The sequence below is a fragment of the Mastomys coucha genome, unplaced genomic scaffold (assembly GCF_008632895.1).
Source record: "Mastomys coucha isolate ucsf_1 unplaced genomic scaffold, UCSF_Mcou_1 pScaffold22, whole genome shotgun sequence".
Classification (NCBI taxonomy): Eukaryota; Metazoa; Chordata; class Mammalia; order Rodentia; family Muridae; genus Mastomys; species Mastomys coucha.
Window position 1 is genome coordinate 154891926 of NW_022196905.1, and position 21543 is coordinate 154913468.

A 21543-nucleotide genomic window follows, 5' to 3' on the forward strand; every position below is an offset into this window, starting at 1 on the left:
AAAAAAAAAAAAAAAAAAAAAAAAAAAAAAAAAAAAAAAAAAATCAAAGACACACTTTGCATCCGCTTTTATCTATACTACAAGCTTTACAACTATCAAATAATTTAAAGAAGCAGACAGTACTAATAAACTTTTATATTATTGTGAAGTTATTTTTTTTTTGTTTTGTTTTGTTTTGTTTTTGTTTTTCGAGACAGGGTTTCTCTGTGTAGCCCTGGCTGTCCTGGAGCTCACTCTGTAGACCAGGCTGGCCTCGAACTCAGAAATCCACCTGCCTCTGCCTCCCAAGTGCTGGGATTAAAGGCGTGCGCCACCATGCCCGGCGTGAAGTTATTTTTTACAATAAAAAGTGTTTATGTACACAATTTTAGCTCAAAGTCACAAATTCCAGATATTTGGTCATTTTCTTGATGCCAAGAGCTGTATTCTTAGACGGTTCTTTTGGGGAACACAAAGAGTTGTATAACCTGCAGATAATTCTAAGCTTTCCTGTACGCCTCACCCCACAAGTGAGTTTAATGAAATGCGCTGAAGATAATTCTTAATATGAAGCATTCAAAGTAATCTTGACATTTGAAATACATCTACTAATTCCACTAAAGCCTTTATGGAAAGGGTTCCGCTCCAGCAGTGTATCCACAGGCTCTCCCTCCCAGCGACTGGGCAGTCTGAGAAAGCTGCTGCCACATAATCTCCCCTTGCTTAGACTGCCACTCTGTGCCTGAGGGTGGAAGTGCACCTCCTCTCACCTGCACCAAATGTAACAACCCTCTCAGGCGGACCAGCCCCTCTCTAACAAATGGCTTCGAATTTTGGTAAGAATGGGTTTTTTTGTTTTTTGGGTTCTTTTTTGAGATAGGGTTTCTCTGCATAGCCCTAGAGCTGTCCTGGAACTCACTCTGTAGACCAGGCTGGCCTCGAACTAGAAATTGACCTGCCTCTGCCTCCGCCTCCCAAGTGTCCAGATTAAAGGCGTGCGCCACTGCCCAGCAGGAATGTTTTTTTTTCTTTTAAAATAAAAATGGTTCCGCTTCTCACCTCTTATTTTCTTGCTCTGACTCTTGCTCCGCCCCCCCACTTGGTCACTGCTGGCCTCTACTTCCCTACTCTTTCCCTCTCTTCTCTGCCTTTTTACAATCAACGCCTTAAAACCAAAAATGAAAATAAAAAAGGTTCCAAGAATTGCTACTACATATTGCTTCACTGGCACATACTTCAGTCTGTTTTTTCAAGCATAAAGAATGCAATCAAGAAACAGAAGCAGCTGGGTGGTGGTGGTGCACGCCTTTAATCCCAGCATTTGGGAGGCAGAGGCAGGCGGATTTCTGAGTTCACGGCCAAGCCTGGTCTACAGAGTGAGTTCCAGTACAGCAGGGCTATCAGAGACACCCTGTCTCGAAAAAACAAAAAGAAACAGAAGCAGGTGGATCTGAGTTTGAGGCAAGCCACAGCAAGTTTCTGGCTAGCCATGGCTACAGAGTAGCCTGTATCAATCAATCAATCAAAATAAAAAAGAAAAGAAAAAAAGAGACTAAATTGTCATGTGCAGGAAGTTTTATGAACTACATATCATGCTAAATAAAATAAGCTAGACATTGAAAAACAAATACTGCTTCTCTCACATGTAGGATTTAGATTTACACACATACACATACACACACACATACACACACACACACACACACACACACACAGGACTACTTGGGAGGAGGAAAAGGCTAGTAGGAAGGGGAAAGCAGCAAAGGGTATTAAACACAACATGTATTACATGTATGAAAATGCCACATTGGAGCCTATTATTTTCTATGTTAACTACTTTAAAAGAATCTTTTTTTGGTTTTTTGAGACAGGGTTTCTCTGTGTAGCCCTGGCTGTCCTGGAACTCACTCTGTAGACCAGGCTGGCCTCAAACTCAGAAATCCACCTGCCTCTGCCTCCCAAGTGCTGGGATTAAAGGCATGCGCCACCACTGCCTGGCTTTTTTTTTCCCCCACGTGGAAGAGGTTTAATTGAGAGGGAGAGAAGGGGCAGTAGTGCGGAGAGAGAGGAGGGGGAAGAAAGCCCAACATTTCTTTAATAAATACTACAATTATTTCTGGGTCAAAGAATACAAGTAAAGCAACTCAGCATTCAAAGAAGTTTTCATAACAGAAAAATTGAACTTCATAGCTATAACCATCCTCATTTTAGAGGCCCAATGGTCTTTCCCAATTATTTATGCCATCCTTTTTTCCTCCCCAAAGATGTTCACATGCAGACTGAAACCAAAAGTGCCGGAGACACGAGAACCTAACTGAGTGTGCAGTGTGGGATGGACAATGGGGGAAACAGGAGTCTGCAGCAGTGTGGGGGGTGAGACCCAAATCAGTTTCCAGCAGGACATCTGGAACTAGAAGACATCAAGCTGTCCTCACACAAACTGTTTTAAACTTCCCAAGCCCTAGCTTAGCAGGTTCAGGTACAAAGCTGGCTCTGCTCTGTAAAGTCAATGGCAGCAGCAGTCACCTCGGGAGCCAGAGCTGGAGTGGCTGGATTACCCAGCTCAACAGGTAACAATGCTCCCCAGGGTGATGTTTCCCATTAGGACCTGAGGTCAGACAGTGAGGCCTGGGTTCAATGTTTATCCCCATCCTACTCTCTCTCCTTAAACACCCCTGCTAGAGGTTATACCCATACTCAATACCTCAACAGGCCTCATATAAAGTGGCAATTACAGGTTCTTGTTTTTGTCCAAGTTCACATCTCTGAAAAGTAGATTAAATACCTCTGCAGCTACTGACTAGACACAGATGTGGGGTAGCATCTATATTCTCATTGTTCAGAAGGTTCAGACAGGAGGACCATGAGTCTGAAGGCAGCCAGACCACACAGTCAAACTCTGTTCCCAAAATAAAAATAAATACCCAACAAATGCGCAGGGCATTTTCTCATCCACAAAGCTCCAGGAGAGCAGGGAGGAGCATTTCACTCTCCATGCCTAGCCAACCTAGGGAAGTTTCCTTATCATGGAATGAAGCTCACACACCAGCCAAGAAAAACAAAACACAGGAAGATAACTTTCTTCCCAGAGTATTAAAACCATCAAAGATTGCTGATCTCAAACAGGTCTTGGGGTGCAGTAAGACATGGAACGGGGCAGAGGAGCCCATCACCACAGAAAGGCTGGGCCCACTGATCCAGCAGAGTAAGGAGGAAGTGAAATGTTCCATATTCTACAGCTTAGCATCTCTGAGTTTCTGGGAAGACAGATCTTGGCTGACATGGCTTCACACAGCTCTCTTTTACTCCTGCCTATGAACAGCTGCTCAGCAGGCTGCAAACAAGTCACCGTAACTACCACCTACTTTTCAAACCACGGAATTAAATGGCTCTCTCCCAATCCCAAAGACACTGTTTGGATTTTGTGAGTGCACCACCACACCCTCATGTTGCTGGTGTTTTGTGTCCCGTCATTGCTGAAAAAGCCATTTAAGCTACATCTGAGAAAGTAGCCTGTAGACGTCTCAGTGACCTATGTTTACTCTGCTTGGGTTTGGAAGGGAAGCAGGCACTACTCCATCCACTCTAGGGGAATCTGACACCCTCTTGTGACCTCTTGAAGTACCTGCATTTTACATGCACATACCTACACACAGACACAATATATGTAGACAAAAACTGAAGCCATTGTTTTCACTTGGCTAAAAAGAACTTTATAAGTATACAGAAAATTTAGATATATATAAATAAACAGATCAAACTTTCATATTAGGCTTGTTCCATTCTGGCTTGGAATTCTAGAATTATATATATAATGATCTCTGAAGTGGAACTTATGGGTTCTTTGGAAAGCCAGTTGTGTTGGATGGTGTTCTGCTGGGACAGACTCGTGAAGGATTATTTCTACATCTCCCTTTCTGACAAGCAGTCCATCTTACAGTGTGACACAGGACAGTTCTTCAATGTCCCCATACACAGGACTCTCCAGGTACTTACTTGGTTGCTTTTAGCCATGAAAAAGAGTAGGACCCTTCCCTTTTCCCACCACCAAAAGGTCTCACCTCTGGTTCTCGCTTTCTTCACTCCCAAAGATTCTGAGTCTTCCAAGCATCTCTTTCGATTTGTTCCCAGGCTAATGTGATTGGGAAGTATGTTCTCATGACCTCCACTCAAGGTGCCATTATGACAGAAACGGCTCATTTGATGGTTCTGGAGGCTCAAGAGAAACTGGGTGCACTCCTGGAAACCCTGGGTTTGTGCAATGTCTGCTGCTGTCAGGCCACTGGCATTTCTCAGGCTGTACAACACAAAAACAATGAATTACATCCCACAGCATTTGACCCTAGTGTCTGCTCCTGCCAAGCTGACTAAACTATCTGAAGGCCATAACAGATCTACAGCAAATCTTCATTAAGGGAGCAGTTAATCAGCCTGGTCTGTAACTAACTTCTCCTGCATATATTTGATTTGGAAGACAGTAAAAAAAAAAAAAAAAAAATCAATATACTAAACTTAAAAGGCATCTTCCTGTTTGACTTCTCAGAGCTGTGTCTTATGTTAGTCTGAAGAATCTAAATTTATTCTGCCTTCAGACTTCACCTGAGCCAGGTTCTGTACTGCCTGCACCTAACTCTAAAGCCCATCCTTTAGCTTGAGTAAATGAATACAAACAAGCATGTACTGACAACATTGTCCATGGCATTCATAGCAAGTGGCTCCCTCAATGCAAAGTCACAGCTTAATAACAAGCCAGATTTTTGGCTGATATGTGACACTCTAAGTGGAAGTTCAGAAGGTACCCTGACAAAGTGAGCTGCCACTGGCTCCCCATCTAAGACAGGGTGAACTGCATTTCATTAGATTACCCCCTACAGGAAAGTTTGCAGAAGTGTAGCATGTGGGCATTCTATAGCACTTGGGTGGACATTTCTCTGAAAACCCTGCAGTACTGCCACAGAAGCTCATTTGCTAGGCTGAGGCCTACTCTCCAAAAGGAACGTATGTGTCACTTGGTGACAGCACTAACAAATCAGCCATCGATGAAAGAAAGATGTACCAGGAGAGTTTAAGCCAAAGAGCTGAATAGGAAAGAAACAGCTTAATTTGTAAACAAGAGGAAACAGAGAACTGAGGGAGTGAAAGCCACTGTTAGAGCTCCCTCAGAAGGCAAGTCCACGTGTTGCTCTAAGAGCAAGTGCAGGGAAGCAACACTGTTAGTTGCAGGCTCGTCAACTGGTACTGGATATAACGATGGTGAGGAGAGCTTCCATACCTATTCAGCCAGCTATTCTTCACGCCCAACCAAGACGTGATGAAATGAAGGCCTCGCTTTGTATCAGAGGTGAGCAATCCAAACCCTGATGCTTGCGCTTGTTAGGGTTACTGTTAACAACAAACAGACAGACAAACTTAAAAATAACTACAGACTCGGGACAAGTCAGGGTTCTTAGTTCACAAGGATAGTCACAGCCTTGTACTCTATTTCCAGTCAGTGGTCATAGGCGTGATATTCATTAAACATATCTACTTAAAAAAAGAGAGAGAGGGGAAATACGTATGTGAAAGACAGGCTCAAGTCGAGTTTGTGTGTGGTGCACATGGGTGAAGTGTTGGTGTGTGTGCGTGCTAAAGGCTGACTGTCTTCTTCAACCTCTCTCCATCTTGTTTCTGCAGACAGGGTCTCCCACTGTACCTGGAATTACTGGTGTGGCTGGCCCGTGAGCTGTGTGATCCATCTCCCTGTCTTCCCAATACCTGGGATCCACTCGGGTGTTGACGCTTGTGTAACACTGTACTAACTGAGTTATCTCCGCAGTCCTCAAGTCCAGCTCAATGAGATACAAAGAGGCAAGACTTGAGAATCCCAGAGGTAAGTAGCACATGCTTAAATATAAAAAGCAATTATGTATAGGACCAGTAGAACTAAAGCTCACATGAAGACTGCAGTACTATGAATTCTGATGCAGCAATCCCAGGACCAGTAGAAACTAAAGCTCACATGAAGACTGCAGTACTATGAATTCTGGTGTAGCAATCCCAGGACCAGTAGAAACTAAAGCTCACATGAAGACTCCAGCACTTTGAATTCTGATGTAGCAATCCCAGCATCTTCATTGATATATGAATTAAAAAAGAACTAGAGTTAACACATGGCCAAAGCAAGCCCACTTGTCATTAAACATGACATCTGTGGATTAAGTGTCCCACCCAGGCACACATCTCACGGTTCTTATGAACACGTGTATCATGGCCTCCGTGTGAAGACGTGTTACAGATGGCCTTCTTTCATTATATGGTTCTAGAAACTGAACTCACTGGACCATCTCGCTAGCCCCAAAGAATTCTTTCTATAGAAGAATATGGCCTTATTGATCAAAATCAAAGAATACAGAACCAAGATGCCAACATTCAACAGTAAGGAAAATAAATGTACTAGGGATCTCCAATATAAACTATAGTAGGGTAATGGTTTGCCTCCCCAATTACCCATGTAGCTGTCAACATTGGAGATTTCCTCTACGCCAGAGCCGACATGTTTAAAGGCCCCAACTTTCAAACTTAAGAACTCAAAAAAACGAGAGCCCATCTGTTCTGTGCAGCAGCAAGCAGAGCCAGGGGTCAAGCTGAGCCTTCATAGAATTTTCAAGGAAAGGAAGTAAATATGAACGGGGAAACAAAAACTTCTAGAAAGTGTACTGGATACATTACTGGATACATTAGAATCTGTGCTACACAGTGCTAGAGAGGCAATAATTTTGCTCAATTTTCAGTGGCAGTACTGTGTGGTATTATCAGAGAGTAGGATGTGGAGCCCCCTTCTGATTCTAGCACGGTGTCTTGTGTTATTCAGGAGTTAGTATTTACTGTCTCAAGCTGAAGGACCTGTTTGATGATGCTGGTACACTGAACACAGCCACCAGGACCTTCTGTTTGTCTTCTGTCCAGATGTCCCTCCATTTCCTTTCTTACTCATCCCCACTCACCACTTGTACTCTCTATTCCTGGGTGAGGCCCTCACTCTTGTCCACTCAAATCAAAGACCTCCACATGACAGCTGGCCTGAACTGATCAGCAAGGAACATCGAATCCAAGGAATATACAGAGAGCAAGAGCCACTCTCAAGGTCTTCAAACTACTTTTAATAACTTTAAAAGACACTGAAAAGTATGTGGGCTTATTAGAATATAAGCACTAACTTATATCCCCTCAAAACATTTTTTTTTCTTTTTTTGCAGTGTTGGGGATCAAATCCTGGGCCACACACACAATAAGCAGTCTACCTTTGAGTGACACCCTTAGTCATCCAAATACTAATTTTTAATGAAGGCAGCCTCGGTCTTAAACTTCTGTTTTTCTATTAGCTTTCTTTCTTAGCTCACATTTCACCTTCAGTGGTTAACAGGTGAGACAGTGACCTCTGTGCAGTGCTCCCACTTAAGGAGGTGTTTTCACCTTTCCCATCCTACTTTCTAAAGTTCCATGGGAGGCAGGCATATGAATCAATCAGACAGCTAGCTTATGACCTCCATGTCCACTTTTTCCAATTGCTTGCAACAATTGGCCTCTTCACTGTGATTCCCCAACATTTACCAGACTGACTAGGTCATATAGACACAGACTAGCTAGGTCATACAGACAGACTAGCTAGGTAGGTCATATAGACACAGACTAGCTAGGTCATACAGACACAGACAGACTAGCTAGGTCATACAGACACAGACTAGCTAGGTCATACAGACACAGACAGACTAGCTAGGTCATACAGACACAGACAGACTAGCTAGGTCATACTGACACAGACAGACTAGCTAGGTCATACAGACACAGACAGACAGACTAGCTAGGTCATACAGACACAGACAGACTAGCTAGGTCATACTGACACAGACAGACTAGCTAGGTCATACAGACACAGACAGACTAGCTAGGTCATACAGACACAGACAAGACTAGCTAGGTCATACAGACACAGACAAGACTAGCTAGGTCATACAGACACAGACAGACTAACTAGGTCATACAGACACAGACAGACTAGCTAGGTCATACAGACACAGACAGACTAGCTAGGTCATACAGACACAGACAGACAAGACTAGCTAGGTCATACAGACACAGACAGACTAACTAGGTCATACAGACACAGACAGACTAGCTAGGTCATACAGACTCAGACGCTAATGAACTACCAAAAGACACAAACCACCTAGGAGAAATGGCTAACCTTTGAAAGAGTGATCTTATCCACTCTCTCTGGCCCTTGTACCCATATAAAAATATTAAAAGAGAAGTCTTTTAAAAACTATTAAAAACTCTAGTCTTGTTGAAGCTCTGAAAGCAACTTTGAGAAGGAAGTCAGCAGGATCAGACTTCCATGCTGCCGAGCTCCTCAGTCTGCAGCAAACAACACTTTTCCTGCCTGCCAGTCCCAGCCAGTCCCAGCTCTCCGTGCTCCCAAGAGGAAGACAACAGCTCCCCGGCCAGGCTATCCTCAGGCTGCTGAGATCACAGGTTTGATCTGTGCAAGCTCTTTTCTACGCCACTGAGCCCTCCTGCTAATCTTTCAGAGTCAGGAAAGCAGCACATGGGAGCTGCAAAGTGTAGCTTTTGTCAAAGTGGCAAAAATGAACCAAACTGTCATCAAACAATTTTCTGCAAGAATATTTTAAACAGAGTGTTAAATTTAACTTACATAAGAATTACTCCCCAGGAACTTTTTAGAACTGATTGTCACAAAGACCAGCTCGCCCTTTGATTTTCCACTTATAGTGTCACAATACCAGAGTAGAGAAGCCGTTCCAATGAATGTTTCCTTTAATTAAGTAATAATCACAGATCAGGAAATATCTAGTTTTCAGAACTCAAGGTGTCACACCACCACTGTAATACTTTCTTTGTTCTAATGCCATGTGACAATAAAAAAACAACCACAACTTTTATATAAATAGTATTTCTGTTAAAATTCTGAACTGAATTTAGCTATTGTTAGTTTACAAATAAAAAGGTAGATATCATAAATTAGGGTAGTAAGCAAGGCATGCAAATCTAAAGAATCTATATCTGAATTCCTAGATTAGCATTAAAACCAATCACCGCAACAAATACCTCAACAGTATGCTTGTGTGCAGAAGGGAAGCCATACTGAACATTCAATGCCACAACCGTAAGGTTTCGGAGAAGCACCTGTGGCAGTTTCAGCAGTTTCTATGTGAATGCTCCCCCTTTCTAGGATTACTTGAAAAAACCAAGTCAATTCGAATTACGTAGCTGTAAAACATTGACATGTGTAGTTTTTACAGATTTAGAATCTTCTGCGTGACTTAAAACGGGCACGGTTCATACACAGGAAACGTCAATCATAAGGGATCACATTTGCAGGCAACACTGGATTAAAAATACATACACACACATAAGGTGCAGAGCAAGCACAGGGCTAAGCACTGTGCGCGGCCACCTTGACTGTTTTCGCGCTGACTTTAAGAGTTATCTCTAGTAACTTTAGCATGAAGCCAATTTATGTCAATATTTCAACAAAAGTTTAACAGTATGGACTAAAGCCATCAACTCACGATTCTGGTTACTTTAAAATTTGTATGCTGTATCGCAAATACATTAGTAACTATTCCTAGATGGAAATAAGCAAATAAATGGAATCATTAAAAAAAGATAAAAAAATAAAAACATTTACTAAATGTCTATTTGTACAGACAAAACATTAGCAAACATCTGTTATTGCAGTAAAAGAAATACAAGTGTATTTTTAACCCTTTGGTATCCAAACACATTATCATGAAGACTTTCATCAATGCACTGTTTCAGGTAACAATAGGAAGAAACTATTTTTTAAAAAGTTTCTACCTGAATAAATTTGGTGCCAAGTTTTCACTTCAAGTTCAACATTCCTGAGGATGCTTAGCTTAGCTGTGAATCACAATTATGTCTGCATACATTAAGATACTTAGCACGTTCCAGCATGGTTTAACAGAGAGAAAATTGGTATTTGCAAGTTGTTGTTTTGTTTTTAAAGCACTAATATAAAAGCAACAGTTAAAGAAATAGTGGAATCTACTTCTTATTTAAGTTTTAATAAAGTAATTTAAGATATGTCGGGGCCCTGTCACACACTGACTGCTTCTGCCTGTAGGCAGACCCACACAGCTGCCTGGATCCTGCAGCTCCTGGATGAGGAAAAAGCAGCAGCAAGAGCAGAGCCTTTGTGGTAGGGACAGTCAGAGGAGGGCAGCATGTGAGGGTAGAGAGGACTCGGAGCACTTCAGTCAGTGCTGGGCCATCTAACAGGATCACTGCTCTTAAGGACAGGTGCATCAAGACAAATTAACCTTCAGTATCAGAAGTGAATGGCTAACATAGTAAATCTTGGCTTTGTCCTAAAAAAAGTTACAAGTGAGCTTCTGACATAACACATTAGATAAATGTGTTCATGCTATGTGTTTGTCCTGGTGCTAGCCCTGTCTCTCAGGTGAAGAAGCAAATACATCTGATCCTACGTCCGAAAGCCTAAGAGGACCACAGTAGCCTGCAACTGTGACCTAAGCCCTTCTGTCAGAGACAACTGAGCTCATTTCCATCCCAGCTGAAGGAGCCTCTTTACAATGAACCACAGACCCTGCTTATCTTCGCCCATTGCTGCTTCTTCAGCTGTCTAGTGAGCAGTGGGCAGAGGTGAACAGTAAATATTTCAAAGGTTGCCCGCTACATACATCTACCATAAAAACATACAACTTCTAATGAAGTTGTGTTCTAAACAGGGGAAGATTGGTATCAGCCCTGCCTTCCACATCGTGAAACTGAATCAGAAAAAAAGCACAATATGCATGCATGTGTGCATACCTTGATTCTACCTAAAGGAGAAAAGAAATACTACTTTAGTATCAGGTGGATTTAGAAGCATCCTTTTCCTTAAGAAAGTAAAATTACCTAAAATGCTAAAAGACTTTAATCATAAATAGCAATTTTTTGTCTTTTTGCAAAATGACACTAAGAACCAACCTTCTATTGTTCCTCTCTTAGCAGAGGAAACGAGCGGCTCTCCTGTGTTGGCGCATGCCCTTCTACTCACTCTACAGCAGGGTCAGCGGCTAGCTCAGGTAGAGATGTCGAGAACCGCCACAACTCACCATGCTCAAACAGCCGAGTTCTTTGAGTACACAGACATCGGGTGTGCCCACATTACCGAGACCTGACCCTGTGTATCTGGACTTCGGTGTGAACAGTGGCAAGCACTGACAACCACCACAGAAGCTGGAAGCAGAAGCTCTTATGGAAAGATAACTTGGCACCAAAACTCAAGATTTAAATTAAGAGAAGAAAACAAAAGTCTGTCAACATACTCACGTGTGGAGCTAGAAAATTTAATACGGTGACAGCTGCTGAAATGTGTTATCCTACAGTTGCAACCTACATAACAAGTCAGTCACATAACAAACCACTCTAGCCAGACACTCAGCAGTCACCCTCATCTACCTGGTGACCAGAAAAAGCACAACTTTAGTCTTTGGCCACTTTAATGTAGCAGATATATAAAAAGCAGAGTAGGAATTAAAAGCAAAGTCATTAATTTAAAAATAGCAGCACAGGCAGCTTTTAACCTAGTCACAGAAGGGAAGCTTTTAATCTCCTAAGCACTATTGATTATAGAGTGAATTAGCAATGATGACCCATTCTGAAATGGAAAATATATTAAGTGATTTTTAAATACATAAACTAATGTAAACCTTTGGTCTTTAGGGAAAAAAAAGACCTATCATGTGCTGGGACTATATCTGGCCAAGTAAGCTGCATTGCATGGATTGCAGACCTAGGCACTGCTATTTGGGAGGAGTCAAACTGCCTATATAGACAAAGTAAACAGGATAAATTATAAAAATGTGCAGAATAACAAGAACAAGAAGCAGTTTTCAATTTAGCTTACTGGAAAATGCAACATTTTCTCTAGATTATAAACCAAATAACCACATATACAATAGCAATAAATAATGACTACTTGTGTTATAAATCCAGGCCAAAGACTTCTACTTTTAAGAATTGCTTTTGCCTAGGTAGTTCAAGATAAATTTCCTTCCAAAAAAATGTGAGAGCTCAGTCCAGGGCAGTCACCATAGTGCAGGGTCTCGAGGGGGTGGCTCCTGTACTGAGATGGGGGACAAACTGGCACTCGAGGCCATGCTCAGCCACACCTGGTAGAAAAGAGACACTTGAGGGTCCTGTAACCAAGGACAGAATTGTAAATAAGATACTCATATAAGATACCTACTTAAAGAAAAAAAGGACATAGTGACAGATATTTAATGGATCAAAGGATTAAGCTACCCATTAAAATTAAAACATCTTTGTAATAAATGTTCAGGACCAATTAAAATATAATTTAGAAAAAAGTAAACTATTTAAAAAAAACCCAACTTTAATTGTCCATTATTTCTATAAATGATAATTAAATAATTTAATCAATTATTATATATAACTGTATTTATAATTAAAGCTTGTTATTAGAGGTCTGAGTCTTTAAATATAAATACAGATAATAAACTGATTCTATAACTACAAAGCAATTGAGACTCATTTTAAATGTTTTAAGATTATATAATACATATTCACATTATCAAGTTGACTTTCCATTATCTTACATCCTAGCTAAATATAAGTTACCAGGGTCTCAGATGTTAACGAGCAGGCCTCAAAGGTCCGCTCCTGTCTCAGCCTCCTGGGTGCTTGGATTACTACCATGTGTTAGCATGCTTGGGCAACACAGGCCACATTTATAACGTTAAACACCAAGCCCAAGCTAATGGCAAAACTTGGCAATAAAGAAGGAAGTTGAAGCTAAGACAGTGACTAAGCTGAGCTCTGGATAGACATATGATCTAACATACATGGTTTTGCTACTCAGGACCTATGTTTAGAATTTACTGTAATATGAAGTCAGAATAATAAAATGGAAACCAAAGGGTTAAACTGAGTTTTGTGGGTCTTATTTCATCCAAAGTCTTGATTTTCACATTTCCTGGTAGAATAAAGTGGTTTCTAATTAAATATTTCTTTTTATGAATTACTCATTAAGTTACAGTAAAGATTTAAAAGCTGGTATTATCAATTATTTGTTATTACAGCTCTCTATAGCTTACACTCAACATTTTAGGGGTAAAAAATCGCATCCATTTGTTAATGCTGTGAACTGCAGAAAATTTTTACAATGTAAAAAAAGTTAAACAAATGAATATAATACCTAATTAATTAGCCATGGCTAATACCTAATTAGCCATGGCTAGCTAATGATCTGCATAAAGCCACGTTTCTGAACTAACATGCTCACACATGAGCACTGTTCTGAGAAGACATGGACTCCAGAGCTCATGGAAATTCACTAAAGGACATCCAAACTCACTCCTTAGCACCAAAGGCTCCAAGCATATTAAGTCTGTATGTGCAGCTCCAGGTTACTAGGAGCTGTGAATCATTAGGTCAAAGGAGACTTTCTATGAAGCCTCTCATTGTCAAGGAAAACCAGCCTTAGAAATAGTCAAGACTGTGAGCCTTGCAGAGGGACCTGCAAGAGCACTCTTCCTCTAACTCAATCCCTCCCGTCTGGGTCTGAAACGGGAGCCTGGCAAACCAGGGGTGAAGACCTGCCACAGTGACATGACTACTTAGTGGGATAGTCCGTGACATCTCATGGGCGGACTGTTCTTTCCATTCCACTCTGAGCCACAGGGAATGAAGCCTGTGTCTGCTGGTGGTCACTCCAACACAACTTCCTGACTAACGCCTGACCAAACAGGCCCAACTCTACTGCTAACTTTAGGAAAGGTTTGGAAGGCCTCTGCTTCTCTAAACACTCCTCTTCTGGACAGAACATCTCGACTACATCTTGAAGTGGGAGGGATAATGGAAGACACTTACTCGGTGTGAGCCCCGTTCCCTACCAGGGCACTGATGCACTCGAGGCTCCCTGAGCGGGCCGCCTTGTGAATGGGAGTTTCCCCCTCACAGTCCTGAAAAACAGAATGCATATGTTCACAGTGAGAAGCAGGGAATCCACACAGCCTTGCTCTATCCTTGAAATAAAGTAATGTGAACAAAACCTAAAGTGGAATAGAACACAGTGCACCAGTGCAAGGAAGCTGAAAGCCAGGCAGCAGGGCACACTGCCCACATTTAGCTACAAGATACTGATGAAGGAAGACCTGGAAGATGTCCAGGATTGACGGTGTGTGAGTGCTAGAAATGCTGATTTATTAATCATTTGATCCTGGAGCTTGGCACAAATGTGTTGTAGAGAAACTCAAAATAACTGGCTTATGACTAGTAAAATCAATTCACGTTAAAATAGTCAGGATATGAGAAAGCCCCCCAGCAACTTAAAAGTTCAACTTCCCACCTATCCCTCTACAGTTTCTATGGTATTGACGCCAATAAAACACAAGAGCGAGTCGTCAACTCTCTGTTGAACTGGAAGCACATGTTAGAAAAGATGGTCAAGTCAGAGAATAGAGTAAAGAGAAGGAAACACCTACGCTAGGCAGAGGAGGCTCTGTAGCACAGAAAGACCTTCAGCGTGGCAAACACACTGGAGGCATGAAGACCAACAGAAGGAAGTGAGAACTGAGCACTCGGGAAAGCCACTGTGGAGTGCAACAGCCGTTTAAAAAAAAGGAAGATGAACTTGATTTACTGTTTTAATAAGGAAACCCTTCTAGCATGATGCTTCTAGGTTGTAAGAACCAAAGCAAGCCACATGACTATCCAGGAGCTATCTAGTTAACTCAGATATTTAAAAAAAAAAAAAAAAAAAAGCTGCCTTCATTTTTCCCCCTTATTGGAGATGGGGGTCTCTCCATGTCTTGTAACTTGCTACATAGACTAGGGAGGCCTCAAACTTACATAGATCCCTCCACCACCCTTCATCTAACACTGGGATTAAAGGTGTGTGCTACTACATCTGGCCAAGCTACCTTTTTAAAGAAAAATGGAAGAAACAAAACTATACAGATTGGCTGGGAAGATATTTCTGTAAGGAAAGCAGCTCATCAAACTGATGAACCCCAGCTTCAGTGAGGATTTTTTTTTTTTTGAGACAGGGTTTCTCTGTGTAGCCCTGGCTGGAACTCACTCTGTAGACCATGCTGGCCTTGAACTCAGAAGTCTGCCTGCCTCTGCCTCCCAAGTACAGGGACTAAAGGCGTGCGCTACCATCGCCCAGTTGAAACAATCTTAAAGAATAAGGTATGGGCTGGAGAGATGGTTCAGCGGGTAAGAGCACCAACTGTTCTTCCAAAGGTCCTGAGTTCAAATCCTAGCAACCACGTGGTGGCTCACAACCATCCATAACGAGATTTGACTCCCTCTTCAGGAGTGTCTGAAGACAGCTACGGTGTTCTTACATATAATAAATACATAAATAAATCTTAAAATAAAAAGAATAAGACAGAGCGTAATTGTGGAAAACATCCAGCACTGACCTCTGGCCCCCACATATATGCACCCACCTGCAAATACCCACGCGAGCATATTTAAATACCACAGACACACACAGACTCCACAGAAAGCCAACAGATTTAAATTATATTTTTGCAAAATATGTTAAAAAAAAAATCCTTCCACCCCAAAAACCCTTAGTTAATGATGAACACGGGAAGCTAGTTCTCAGAAAGATGGATAGTAACAGTGGTTAGAGAACAGGCAGGACTTCCTAGCCCTTGCTTTGTGATCTACACACCTGAGGAAGGTGCACATGGAAGCAACCTTCAATCAACAGAACCCAGAAACTCCCTGAATGGTGCTCCAGTCCCAGTACATTTCTAAAGCACCCAGTGGTGTGCAGTAAGAGCCTAGGACCACCATGAACTCTGGGAGGTAGGAAGGAAAAGGGGCAGCAGAAACCCCAGAGCAGACATAGTGTCTTAGGGCAAAAATAAAAAGACCAAAACCTATAAGATCTCACAGCTTCCAGCAGAGATCCTAACTAGACAGCCTGATGCAATGACTTATGATGTCTTACACAAACCAGAGCCTGCCACCTCATCCCAATTGGCCAGCTGCAGGGAGGATAACTGATACTTTAAAATTTACAATCCCAAGACATGAGCTAATAATCTCTTGACCAACAGTGCCCAGGCCAGACCCTTTTCTTCACTAATACAGAAGATCCTACCCTATCAGGGTTGGGATCCCCATCTGGGATCGCTGCCTGGTGCTGGAGCTGATCGTAGGCCCTCACTCATGCTGTACAAGTGCTCTACCACTGAGCTACACTCCCAGCCCACCTATCCTTACACTGCTATTTATTTTTTAAATGTTGGCTTTTGTCTGGTAAGTACTGCTACCCCTGTGCCTTGGGCTGTCCCTGTCCAAGAAAACCTAGTTACAACCAACCAGAGACAACCTGCAAGTCTTTAGCAATGGCACCAAAGTACAGCAGCGTGAAAACTAGCTCCATATCCCACTGTAAACCCGCAGCTCTGAGTCTCCAGACAGCAGCGTGAAAACTAGCTCCATTTCCCACTGAAAACCCGCAGCTCTGAGTCTCCAGACAGCAGTTTCTGTTGTCTAACTCACCGGACAGATGGTCAAGAACGTCCATACAAACTTGACCGTGGGACTGTTGGCAGCTGATATGCCAAGGGCTAACAGAAGAAATTTAAGTGGACACAAACAAGGGAAGAAACGAGCAAACAAACTGTCCGCCCCACAACAGACCAAACAATATGCAAGTCACTGCCAGGTCTACAGTGACCTCCAGAGCCAGCCAATCGGGACCCAGGATGTTCTAGGTCCAGGTGAGCACTCGAGGACGAGAAGTTACAAGCAAGGCTAGCAAGCCCAGGAAGACATGCTCTGGGAAGCAGAGCATGGACTGCCATATGAAGGCGCCCCAAGGAGTAGTGGAGACACGGGGACACACCTTCAAGCCTGCATTCTGGGCATCTGTTGAAAACAATGAACTACCATAAGATGCTAGCTGAAAGGAACATCTAGCTTTGAAAAAGCCTCAAAAAACAGTACCAATTTCTTTATACCTTTCTAAATTATATTTTGGTAACTACTTAAAAGTTAACATATTACCTAAATTCCATACTAACAGCAAATATGAGTCATTTTCATTCACGCATTACCCGTATTTCATTGGTAGAAGCCTGTCTAAAGCTAGACTGCAGAGTGAGCAGAGGACCCAGACTCAAAACCTCCGGCGCCTGCTCTGCTGAAACCAGGAGGCAGGAGTGTGGAGGATGTTAGCAGGCGGCTAGACATGCCCCTGCCCTGCAAGGTGAGGGTGCAAAAGAGGAGACTCGTGTCAAAGGGAAAGGGAAGCTGTCCCTCCTCTAGTCCAGTGACAAATACCGGGCCTGCATGAGACAACCCGGGTCCCTCTCATGCTGTCTGTGTCATAAGCATGCCATTTTATGTGAGTAGCTGAGCTATCTTCAGGGAAGGCCCACTGCTGCTACAGCCAAGCAGGACAGAGGAACTCAAGATCCTCTGCACACAGAGGCTGATCACAATTTGAAAATACGTAAGGGGCAATGGTATGAACCCTCACCCTGAGGGCAAAAGCTCCATTTCCAGCACCCGTCCGTATCAGGGCGTTTACAACCACCATCTCCAGGAGAAACTGATACCTCTGGTTTTTAGCAGGCTCACACAGTCACACATAGATAAACATTGGCTGCCAGTGCTGCCTGCAGGCAACCCACCCTTTGAGCTGGATAGTAAATTCCATCTGCTCCATTTCAGACCATCTACTGGATGATTCTCTCCTATAGGCTAATAACATAAACACAGATGGGAGTACACTGAGGTAAGAGAGTCTAAAAATACATCATAAAAAAAAAAACCTGGCTTGCATAACCTCTACTCTGTATACTTATACACAAATTTCTCAGGTCATTCAGTCTTCCACTAAGGAAATGACACTTAAAATGACATTTCTACACCTAGTCACCACACCCAACTTGGATCTGCAAAGCCACCCTTTTGCACATCTGGCTATGTTCCTACAGTAGCTATGAAGTTAAGGCAGCAGTGAGTGGAGCTGGGAAATCTGGGCTGTTGGCCAACTGCCTTCTATTATCAGCTGTGACCTTGGGCAAGTCATCAAATCAGATCCGAGCCACAAAACAGGTAAAAGCACTCTATAAACTGAAGGCATGCCTCCAGAGGAAAAGGCTTATTAGTCACAAGTAACTGAAAGAACAGATTCCAGTTCACCTCAGGTAAAGACATTCAACTCTAATTAAGGACCCAATTTAAAGCAGTATCATGTGAATAACTGAACTGGAAAAACAAACAAAGGCAGTGTCAATCAGGCCTTCTTACCGGTTTGTTAATGTTGGCCCCAGCTTGAATCAGCCAGACCAGACACTGAGGATGTCCTCCAAAAGCAGCAATGTGGGCCGGGGTCTGGGCATAGCGGGTGGTTGAGACGTTCAGTGAGGCTCCTGCTCTTACCAACTGGATTAAGCACTCCAACTTCAAATGCAGGTGGGAGGGAAAACAGCACATGTCAGTATGCCAATTAATAGTAGGCAATCTAAATTCTCTAACAGTCACCAGTGGCATTCTTGTTACCATTATTTTCTTCTGACAGTAAGTTAATTTTCTCCCATCAGTAAGCAAAACTTTAAAAACATTTACACAGAGTGGAGTGTTCTTAAAACACACACACACACAAGCCTAGCAAGGCTTTCACACTCATGGTAAGTGATTGGCAGGCTGTGAAAACTGTTGTAAGCACAGTAAACTCTTTACAATCAGACTTTTCCATACAGTGCACTACCCCTCCACACTGAAAGACCCCAAAGCTCATTCTCTCTCTTCCTTCTTGGCCTTTAAAAATCGAACAGAATCAGAGTATGCACAATAAAGAAAGAACTATAATAAAAGGGTCACACCACAGCTGAGTTCACCCAGTTGGTGACTAACTCAAAGACTGGCAAGCACAGACATGATACAGCCAGGCCCCGCTGTGCTGGCAGCTGGTTATGAGTCCACCACATTCAGCATGTGCCTGCAGCCAGGAATTTCTTTGGTACTTACTTGTTCTCCAATTTGGGGCTGTCTGTTTCTCAACTGACCACAAGGTAGTGAAGGAGCTGTGCTTGCCAACTCCTGAGAGCAAACAGCACCCTGACCCTCCTGTCTCCCCAAGCAGTATAAGCTTGTCCTTACAAAGGACAGTCACTTCAATAAACACTTCTGTGAGTTTTTATTGACAGGTTACAAAATTTGCAGTCGGCAGCGAACAGACTTTAGAATAGTGTTAGAAAGTAATGGCTGGTGAGATTTCCCAAAGGAAAAATAGAAGTACAAAGTGGCAGTAAGATGAACAGGTGTCAAGTGAAAAGCAGTTAGTTAACTTTTAACGGGGAGCGTCCCCAGGATTTGATCCTGTTAGCTATGCCATGTTCAACCTAGGAAACTGGGTTTGGAATTGTGGAGGGTACTTTAAATGGGGGCATCTTGTAAAAGCAAGGTCGTTGGCCTTCACAGTGGCCAGTCTTCCGGGAATAAGCCAGCCTCATAAATGACTGGGCAACATGAGCACCATTGGTATGTACATCCTAAGGAAAACGTGCTGGCAACCTACAGGTGGGGAGAGCAGTAACACATGGCCCGGCTCGGGAAAGAGGTTCGGCCTTTTCGCCTCTAAGAGCTTTCGGTAATAGTTGGAACGGGTTTCCAAGATGGTTCCACATCTTCAGACCATCCATCCAGGTTTCTGACAGGGAATCTCAAAACCACAACGTCCTCGCCTCAGCTACAGTACTGGTCTCCAAAGACAAGTCTACAACTCGTTCTCCGTAGAAATGAAAAAGCTCCTTTAGCTTTAGATCAAATTCTGGTACAGTCCAACGTGAAGTTTGCCGCTTTACAGCGCAGAAGCACTCGTTATGCAGATAACTAAGGCGACCACCAGCACCTGACTGCATGCCTCCTTTCAACACCAGGAGGATGGGCCAATTAGCGCAGCTCACGTAGGGCGGCGCGGGTTGAGAGGGACCCGGTAGCCCTGGCCCCCGCCGTGGGCCGGAGCAGGTGCAGACTTGACACCCCGGGCTTCCCTTCGTGTCTTTTTGTTTTGTCGAGACAGGGTTTCTCTGTATAGCCCTGGCTCTCCTGGAACTCTCTCTGTAGACCAGGCTGGCCTCGAACTCAGAAATCCGCCTGCCTCTGCCTCCCGAGTGCTGGGATTAAAGGCGTGTGCCACCACCGCCCGGCATCCCTTCCTGTCTTAAGGGCGCCCTGCACCCGGTTTCCATTAGACAGGGACGCGAGGCCCCGGCTCCCTCCTCGCCAGGAGCAGTAACCTTCTGCACGATTCCGATTCCGATTCCCGATCGGCGCAAACCGCCTCAACTGCAGTCTGCCCGCCCCGCTCGGAACAGCCACAAGTGTGCACATGCGCCCTGGGTACTTCGGGGAGCGGGCGAAACCGACCCCATTTCCGCCCCGCCTCCCAGCACTCCCCGCGCCCCCCGAGGTGCTGGGTCGCGGGCCGCACATGCGCCTTGAACCCCTCGCGGCGCCCGCGGCGCCCGGGCGGCTTCCGCGCCCCCAACCCCTGGGTCGCGGACCCAGCCTCGCCGCACATGCGCCCTGGAGCCCTCAGGGGGTGCGCTGGTGCCGCCGAGCGCGTTGTGGCCGCGCTCTCCCGGCACGGTGGGGTGCGCTCTGACCCTAACAGAACACCACGCGGAAAATGGCGCCTTAAAGTGCCCGCGCCCACCTTGCCGAAGTGCGCGGCCCAGTGCACGGGCGTCCAGCCGTAAAAGGAGTCCTCGGCGGCCAGGTGAGCGCGCGGCGTGTGTGGCAGCAGCGAACAGAGCGCGACCAGGTCCCCGTCGCGGCAGGCGCGGTGCAGCGGGAAGCGGAGCGACAGCAGCTCCTCGCTGGAGAAGCCTGCCTCCACGCCCGCCCCCGCCGACATGATGGGTCGCTGGGAAGCGCGCGACTGATCGCCCAGAGGGATGTGCCGACGAAGGCCTGCGAGTCTGCCGCCACTCGAACACAAAGGACAGGCGAGCTGCTGCCGCGTCCCACCCGCATCCGAGCGCGGCGAGCACTGAGGGCGGGACCTCGGCGCCGGGGCGGAGCCTGCGCCTGGACAGGGCGGGGCCTGACCGGCCGCTGCCTCCGACGGCTGCTGCCCGGGCTGACGCCGGGATGGGGCGTGGCCTGCGCCTGGACAGGGCGGGGCCTGATCGTTGCCTCCCGCGGATGGTGCTGAGGCTGACGCCGGGATGGGGCGTGGCCTGCGCCTGGACAGGGCGGGGCCTGATCGCTGCCTCCTGCGGATGGTGCTGAGGCTGGCGACGGGATGGGGCGTGGCCTGGCTCCGGAGGGGCGGGGCCTTTTCAGGGTCTGGACAGGAACGCCGCCTTAGGCTGCTTGTGTTGAAGTTAGGGCTGGGAGGTGGGAGGTGATCTCGGTTTGAGGAGGCCGCTCCTGACGCCGACGCTGGAGGTGTAGGGGTTGAGGGTGGGCCTGCACGTTAGCGTTGTCCGAGGGCGAGACTTGCCTATGACTGAGGCCTGAGGCTGCCGCGCATGA

General features: G+C 44.7%; 1 protein-coding gene across 6 annotated transcripts in view; it reads right to left on the reverse strand.

Moving 5' to 3' along the window:
• The window catches only part of Ankrd10 (ankyrin repeat domain 10), a 25947-nt gene extending 4780 nt beyond the window's left edge, over window positions 1–21167 (reverse strand). Inside the window, exons 1-5 of one of the 6 annotated variants that reach the window (XM_031339054.1) lie at window positions 20720–21167; window positions 18310–18462; window positions 13897–13988; window positions 5252–5361; window positions 4041–4276 (exon numbers count right to left, since the gene is read on the reverse strand). In XM_031339054.1, coding sequence (XP_031194914.1) covers window positions 4041–4179 — 139 coding nt within the window. In that variant the 5' untranslated portion in view covers window positions 4180–4276; window positions 5252–5361; window positions 13897–13988; window positions 18310–18462; window positions 20720–21167. The other 5 variants (XM_031339052.1, XM_031339051.1, XM_031339056.1 and 2 more) reach the window with 5 other exon arrangements.
• Between the last annotated feature and the right edge of the window lie 376 nt (window positions 21168–21543).